At 37.4% G+C, this 9,197-nt stretch overlaps 1 protein-coding gene across 1 annotated transcript; it reads left to right on the forward strand.

Moving 5' to 3' along the window:
• Positions 1 to 3,489: 3,489 nt before the first annotated feature.
• LOC142652807 (uncharacterized) lies at positions 3,490 to 7,073 on the forward strand. Its single transcript, XM_075828488.1, has 2 exons — positions 3,490 to 4,588; positions 6,993 to 7,073. Coding segments are annotated over exons 1-2 (855 nt in total). The 5' UTR covers positions 3,490 to 3,734; the 3' UTR covers positions 6,994 to 7,073.
• Positions 7,074 to 9,197: the final 2,124 nt, after the last annotated feature.

The raw sequence follows: 9,197 nt of genomic DNA on the forward strand, positions 1-9,197 counted from the left end.
GTGCAGGACAGCACCAAGAGGACTCTGCCCAAACCACAGTGGTAAATATCTCTCAACATCAATTGTCTCATACACAATTACAATTATTATCAAAAGGGTTGTCATTTTGCCCTAATCAGCATATTGATTGGTTTCAATTAGAGTTGGATATTTACAGTTTTGTCAGATCTATTAAATTGAAGGTCTGGTTTGAAACACAACCGGTTAATACAGTAATACAGGATACCCTTCCGATACTATCACTTAAAAAACTGGGGTTATTTAATAAGAGTGTGTTCCAACCTCCTATAGCATCACATGCGATAGAAACCTTTAGAGAACTAGTACAGAAAGATATTGCTTTACTTAGGTCTCAAACGTGTGAATTGAGCTTTAAACAGCCTAATATGACTACTCTTGATATGGTGGCATTAGATGAGTTGATCCATAACCATGATCTCACTATAAAACCTGCTGATAAGGGTGGAGCAATCGTGGTTATGGATTCAGATATGTACTTGAGAGAATGTTACAGACAACTAGCAGATACCAATGTATATAGAGTACTAAAAAATGATCCTAGACAGGATATTTCAAAAAGAATTACTTCACTTATTAAAACAGCTCTAGATGAAGATATAATTGATCAAATGCTACATAAATTTCTCACTGTTGAATTTCCTGTTACTCCTTGCTTATATATATTACCAAAAATCCACAAAGATTTAATGAACCCACCAGGTCGCCCTATTGTATCTGGCCGGGGCTCATTAATAAGTAACATCTCTATCTTTGTGGACAAAGTGCTGAGAAATTTTGCTATTAACTCCAAATCTTATATTAGAGACACCACTGATTTTCTACAGAAATTAAAATCTATAAAACTACCAGAGGGGTCCATTTTGGTCTCCTTTGATGTTACATCTCTTTATACCTCGATTGACCACAACAAGGGTCTTGATGCTGTACGACGTAAATTATTGACTTCTGACTATGACAATGCTACTTGTGAGTTTATTATTTCATTAGTGGAACTTATTTTGACATCTAACTATTTCATATTCAAAGAGAGTTATTATATTCAGTTGAAAGGAACGGCCATGGGGTCTAACATGGCTCCCACGTACGCCAACATTTTCATGGACAACATTGAGGAGGGGTCGGTCTATGTATCCCACCACTTCTCACATGTTTTGAAGTGGTGGCGATACATAGATGACATCTTCCTCATTTGGACTGACACTGTCACTACATTAATTGATTTTCATAGGTTTCTTAATTCAATAGATGATGATATTCAATTTACGATGATACATTCTATGGATAATATCCAATTCTTGGATGTTACTGTATCTATTGTGAATAATATAATTAGAACTAAAATGTACACGAAAGAGACCGATAGGAACACTCTGTTACGATTTGATAGTTGCCATCCGAGAAGTATGGTAAGGTCCTTGCCGTACAGCCAAATGATTAGGGCCAAACGCAATACCGACAGACAGGAGGATCTTGATATATCTTTAGACACTATGGTTAGTAACTTTTTACAAAGAGGTTACCCCAAAACATTACTGTGGACACATAGAAAGAAGATTGATAATGTAGCGAGGGACAGTTTATTGCAGTCTAAAAAACCGTCAGCGCATGGAAAACGGAAACGTATTCCATTTATCTCTACTTATAATGATAGAAGTGGAGACATTTCCAAAATTATGAATAGACATTGGCCAATTATTAGCAATAGTTTTGGACACATTGATGTATTGAATAATGATCCACTTATGTCCTATAGACGCCCACAAAATCTTCGAGATAGACTGGTGAAAACCAGAATGCCAGATCATAAGAAAACGACACAACCTATTTTTAAACCACTAAAACCTGGCAATATTCCATGTTACAGATGTGTTAATTGTGCTTTGATGTGCAAAGGGGAATTTTTTAGACATCCGTTGACTGGACAACAGTTTAAAATTAAACACAATTTCACCTGTGACTCAGAGTGGGTCATATATGTGCTATGGTGTCCCTGTGGCCTCCTTTATGTGGGTGAAACCACCTGTTCCTTTAAAACTCGTCTAAACAATCACCGTTTTTCTATACGTAAAAAGAAACTTGATTTACCTGTAGCTAAACATTTTTCGGAACATGGTCACAATGAAAGGGATCTAACATTTATGATTCTGGACCATGTTCCTCCATTACAATTTGGTGGTGATCGCCATCTGGTTTTACACAAAAAAGAATTAAGATGGATATTTTTACTGAACTCCTTAAAACCTTGTGGACTTAATGTAGAATTTGTTGTAGATAGAATAGCCTTATGAGCTCCGTTCCCTCGTGTTCTCTTGATGTTCTCTTCAGTATGATGATTGTTGACACATTAATATCAATATCTATATCTCATATTTACTGTCAATGTCTTATAAATACTAAAAACAATTATGTTTTGTATTTTTTTAGATTGGAATACCACTCCCAACAGAACTTCGGAACTTCTTTAATTATTTTTCAATGTTATTGTACTATGATATTTGACGGGGCTATGTTCAATGCATCAAGTCTTATTGCATCAATAAAATATGTTTATTATTTGTTGAATTGTTTCTAGTCTCCTATTAGGTTTCTAAGTGATAGAGAGATATTAAAAGCGAGAGGGATTCTCATGCATTCTTTTGTCTTATGATATATCATATCACTAGTGTGATAATATGGGTCCGTTACACGTATGAGGATAATGTGACATCCTGGACACGTGAAGACGTGACTATGTGGTCCCATAACTCTGGGAACAAGATCGTTCTGAGTACTTGGTTGTATACAGAGGTCTTTGAACCCACGTGTGGATCATCTTTAAAAGCCGATATAAAGCTACTTTTAGATATTCCTAATATCTCCATCACTTACTATAGGGAGCATTTACTAATATATCTGTATTTTTTACATTCATGACTTTTTGACTGACATAGCCGTGTCAATGGATGTTTATAGTAATGTTACAGCAGTTGCTTAGCAACTTACGATGCCATGATACATGGGGCGACTCAGTGGAACGCATTGACACGCATTACATCATATGGATGCGATCTATGCTCTCTGCTGCGGAGTGATGATTTACTTCCGCCTCGGGGGATTACACTGATGTGTCGAATTTCAATTACCACGAGGGATGCAGCAGAGTGCTGCAACACACTTGAATGGAGTAGTTGAGTCTGAAGTTCTGATTGGTGAGTGAGGATATGCCAATGGATTTTACACCACTGCTGCATAAATGATTATAATGTAATCAGTTGTTTTTAATGTTTTTGTTATTATGTATTGTTATTCACGATGTCACATACACACTTCTGTATTTTCTGTATCATGTCTATGTTTATGATGATACCGTACACAATATATGATGTTTGTTTTCATACACTTTGTATTTGATTGTTTTATAATGAGACTAATTATGTAAAAGAGTCTCAAACATATATAAACTTGCTGAGTAGATGTGTCACTAGGCTTGATAAAGATCCTATTGTAGGATTGAAACGTTGCTGTTAGTTTGGATTGAATAAACCACCATTTTTTTCATGTTGGAGTGCTGCAAATTTTCTTCTGCTATATATCATTATACGTCCTAGGATCGGGACGTTTTGCTGGGCACCTGGTCGATTATTCATTAGTGAGTGCTGCTGTCTTCTTGTGTGCTATATCTGGATTCCATTAGCTTGCACCACGTTTTTTCAACCATCATTTACTCGTTTAACATGGAGCAGGTCAATATACCTGCTGGGAATGTTTCATCCAATACTGCTGCTGTTTTTACTGAAGAGGACATTGAAAGAATCCTGAGTGGAGCGGAGGGTGATGTGTCATTTTTAAGTGTTCCTTCTATTACTGACATCAAGAGAAATCTGGAATTTGAGTCACGACGTCTGATTAATGTTGAATTACATCTACTCACATTGGGACAATACTATAGAAACAACATGATCCCACGGGGGATGAGAATTTTACTTAAACCAACGATGCATATGCAACACGAAGAGTTCAGGAATAAAAATGAGCAACTCGCAAGCAAATATGCCTTGGAAACCATATTACTTAATATGGATTTTTTGCAGAGAGATCTGAGATCTTTAAGGGTGAAAGTACAAGATTTGGAGAACACACTCAAAACGTTGGTGCAAACTGATGATTTTAATGTACACATGGAGAAATTACGTATGACGCTCAATAAAGTGAGGATGGATATAGAAGAAACCAAAAAGAAGAAATGGTTCCGTGATCAAACAGATTATTCTATGGGACGTGTTTACACTTGGGACAATTCTCTCAATTATGCTGATGGAGCCTTTAGACGTGACAACAAAAGAAGCAATGAACCGGCTTTCAATAAAAGCGATTCCCGTAATCAATTCCATACTAAGAAATATCCTCCAAGTAATAATGAAGATTTTTTAGATTCCAGCCCACTGGACAAATCAAAAAGAAGAAAACCAGACGAGCAGGTCGTAGGAGAAGCAGAGGAAGGAAGAACCCGTTTTCAAAAATCTACTCATCAGAAAGGGCAGAAACCGGTGCAGGACAGCACCAAGAGGACTCTGCCCAAACCACAGTGGTAAATATCTCTCAACATCAATTGTCTCATACACAATTACAATTATTATCAAAAGGGTTGTCATTTTGCCCTAATCAGCATATTGATTGGTTTCAATTAGAGTTGGATATTTACAGTTTTGTCAGATCTATTAAATTGAAGGTCTGGTTTGAAACACAACCGGTTAATACAGTAATACAGGATACCCTTCCGATACTATCACTTAAAAAACTGGGGTTATTTAATAAGAGTGTGTTCCAACCTCCTATAGCATCACATGCGATAGAAACCTTTAGAGAACTAGTACAGAAAGATATTGCTTTACTTAGGTCTCAAACGTGTGAATTGAGCTTTAAACAGCCTAATATGACTACTCTTGATATGGTGGCATTAGATGAGTTGATCCATAACCATGATCTCACTATAAAACCTGCTGATAAGGGTGGAGCAATCGTGGTTATGGATTCAGATATGTACTTGAGAGAATGTTACAGACAACTAGCAGATACCAATGTATATAGAGTACTAAAAAATGATCCTAGACAGGATATTTCAAAAAGAATTACTTCACTTATTAAAACAGCTCTAGATGAAGATATAATTGATCAAATGCTACATAAATTTCTCACTGTTGAATTTCCTGTTACTCCTTGCTTATATATATTACCAAAAATCCACAAAGATTTAATGAACCCACCAGGTCGCCCTATTGTATCTGGCCGGGGCTCATTAATAAGTAACATCTCTATCTTTGTGGACAAAGTGCTGAGAAATTTTGCTATTAACTCCAAATCTTATATTAGAGACACCACTGATTTTCTACAGAAATTAAAATCTATAAAACTACCAGAGGGGTCCATTTTGGTCTCCTTTGATGTTACATCTCTTTATACCTCGATTGACCACAACAAGGGTCTTGATGCTGTACGACGTAAATTATTGACTTCTGACTATGACAATGCTACTTGTGAGTTTATTATTTCATTAGTGGAACTTATTTTGACATCTAACTATTTCATATTCAAAGAGAGTTATTATATTCAGTTGAAAGGAACGGCCATGGGGTCTAACATGGCTCCCACGTACGCCAACATTTTCATGGACAACATTGAGGAGGGGTCGGTCTATGTATCCCACCACTTCTCACATGTTTTGAAGTGGTGGCGATACATAGATGACATCTTCCTCATTTGGACTGACACTGTCACTACATTAATTGATTTTCATAGGTTTCTTAATTCAATAGATGATGATATTCAATTTACGATGATACATTCTATGGATAATATCCAATTCTTGGATGTTACTGTATCTATTGTGAATAATATAATTAGAACTAAAATGTACACGAAAGAGACCGATAGGAACACTCTGTTACGATTTGATAGTTGCCATCCGAGAAGTATGGTAAGGTCCTTGCCGTACAGCCAAATGATTAGGGCCAAACGCAATACCGACAGACAGGAGGATCTTGATATATCTTTAGACACTATGGTTAGTAACTTTTTACAAAGAGGTTAACCCAAAACATTACTGTGGACACATAGAAAGAAGATTGATAATGTAGCGAGGGACAGTTTATTGCAGTCTAAAAAACCGTCAGCGCATGGAAAACGGAAACGTATTCCATTTATCTCTACTTATAATGATAGAAGTGGAGACATTTCCAAAATTATGAATAGACATTGGCCAATTATTAGCAATAGTTTTGGACACATTGATGTATTGAATAATGATCCACTTATGTCCTATAGACGCCCACAAAATCTTCGAGATAGACTGGTGAAAACCAGAATGCCAGATCATAAGAAAACGACACAACCTATTTTTAAACCACTAAAACCTGGCAATATTCCATGTTACAGATGTGTTAATTGTGCTTTGATGTGCAAAGGGGAATTTTTTAGACATCCGTTGACTGGACAACAGTTTAAAATTAAACACAATTTCACCTGTGACTCAGAGTGGGTCATATATGTGCTATGGTGTCCCTGTGGCCTCCTTTATGTGGGTGAAACCACCTGTTCCTTTAAAACTCGTCTAAACAATCACCGTTTTTCTATACGTAAAAAGAAACTTGATTTACCTGTAGCTAAACATTTTTCGGAACATGGTCACAATGAAAGGGATCTAACATTTATGATTCTGGACCATGTTCCTCCATTACAATTTGGTGGTGATCGCCATCTGGTTTTACACAAAAAAGAATTAAGATGGATATTTTTACTGAACTCCTTAAAACCTTGTGGACTTAATGTAGAATTTGTTGTAGATAGAATAGCCTTATGAGCTCCGTTCCCTCGTGTTCTCTTGATGTTCTCTTCAGTATGATGATTGTTGACACATTAATATCAATATCTATATCTCATATTTACTGTCAATGTCTTATAAATACTAAAAACAATTATGTTTTGTATTTTTTTAGATTGGAATACCACTCCCAACAGAACTTCGGAACTTCTTTAATTATTTTTCAATGTTATTGTACTATGATATTTGACGGGGCTATGTTCAATGCATCAAGTCTTATTGCATCAATAAAATATGTTTATTATTTGTTGAATTGTTTCTAGTCTCCTATTAGGTTTCTAAGTGATAGAGAGATATTAAAAGCGAGAGGGATTCTCATGCATTCTTTTGTCTTATGATATATCATATCACTAGTGTGATAATATGGGTCCGTTACACGTATGAGGATAATGTGACATCCTGGACACGTGAAGACGTGACTATGTGGTCCCATAACTCTGGGAACAAGATCGTTCTGAGTACTTGGTTGTATACAGAGGTCTTTGAACCCACGTGTGGATCATCTTTAAAAGCCGATATAAAGCTACTTTTAGATATTCCTAATATCTCCATCACTTACTATAGGGAGCATTTACTAATATATCTGTATTTTTTACATTCATGACTTTTTGACTGACATAGCCGTGTCAATGGATGTTTATAGTAATGTTACAGCAGTTGCTTAGCAACTTACGATGCCATGATACATGGGGCGACTCAGTGGAACGCATTGACACGCATTACATCATATGGATGCGATCTATGCTCTCTGCTGCGGAGTGATGATTTACTTCCGCCTCGGGGGATTACACTGATGTGTCGAATTTCAATTACCACGAGGGATGCAGCAGAGTGCTGCAACACACTTGAATGGAGTAGTTGAGTCTGAAGTTCTGATTGGTGAGTGAGGATATGCCAATGGATTTTACACCACTGCTGCATAAATGATTATAATGTAATCAGTTGTTTTTAATGTTTTTGTTATTATGTATTGTTATTCACGATGTCACATACACACTTCTGTATTTTCTGTATCATGTCTATGTTTATGATGATACCGTACACAATATATGATGTTTGTTTTCATACACTTTGTATTTGATTGTTTTATAATGAGACTAATTATGTAAAAGAGTCTCAAACATATATAAACTTGCTGAGTAGATGTGTCACTAGGCTTGATAAAGATCCTATTGTAGGATTGAAACGTTGCTGTTAGTTTGGATTGAATAAACCACCATTTTTTTCATGTTGGAGTGCTGCAAATTTTCTTCTGCTATATATCATTATACGTCCTAGGATCGGGACGTTTTGCTGGGCACCTGGTCGATTATTCATTAGTGAGTGCTGCTGTCTTCTTGTGTGCTATATATATATATATATATATATATATATTTGCAGTCACAGGTGTTCTTGCACCTGCATATACATTTTATATCCTTTTGTTGGAATGTGCTGTTCAAACTTTTGTGTTGTTTATGTGATCCATATATGTGGGGTTAGTGACTGCCTCCATTTGTTTGTTCTTGCACTCCTCCCATTTTGCCCTGGGTGATTTTAATTAGTTTAATGCTGGTTCCTACCATCCCCAGATATATATGTAGGCTTAGTCCCTGTTCTGGGTGTATGTGCAGAGTAGATCCCCACCTTACAGAGGTCGCCTTATATATACATAAACTAGCAGATTTACCCAGCTTCGCACAGGTCTATTTGCTTGTTGTTTGTATGTGCTGTCAAAAACTTTGTTTCCTACTGATATGAAGCCAACGCTTGTCTGTCTCGCTGAGACTGCAGTTGTGCCTCAGTCTGCTGTGGAGTTTCAGCAGCTCACTCTTGGCTATGATGTATAACATCCACTGAGGATGTGGACCCACTGGGCTACTCCGCCGTAACTGAGTAGCTCTGGCCAGACAGATATAGGACAGTCACTGGCAGATGGTACCTTGGTGGCAGGCTGGACACAGTCAGATTGCAGGTAGTGGAAGCAGGCTGGTGCCGGATAACTGGAAGTAGGCTTGTGCTGGGTTACTGGAAGCAGGCTGGTCCTGGATTACTGGAAACAGGCTGGTGCCGGATTACTGGAAGCAGGACTTGTCATGGACACTGGACTCATGATGTAGTACTGGTCACGGACATGACGCAGGAAACAGGACTGGACACAAACACTGGACTCATGATGTAGGAATGGTCACCCACACTGGACGCAGGACACAGAACTAGACATGGACACTGGACCAAAATACAGGATAGTCACGGAAACAGGTTTCATGATGTATCTGGTCAGGCTGGTGCCGGATTACTGGAAGCAGGCTGGTGCCGGATCACTGGAAGCAGGCTGGTG

The sequence above is a fragment of the Rhinoderma darwinii genome, chromosome 5 (assembly GCF_050947455.1).
Source record: "Rhinoderma darwinii isolate aRhiDar2 chromosome 5, aRhiDar2.hap1, whole genome shotgun sequence".
NCBI classification, from domain to species: Eukaryota; Metazoa; Chordata; class Amphibia; order Anura; family Rhinodermatidae; genus Rhinoderma; species Rhinoderma darwinii.

What these genes read in the sequence shown, in the direction of transcription:
- LOC142652807 (XM_075828488.1), top strand. Translation starts at nt 3,735, where the DNA reads ATGGAGCAGGTCAATATACCTGCTGGGAATGTTTCATCCAATACTGCT.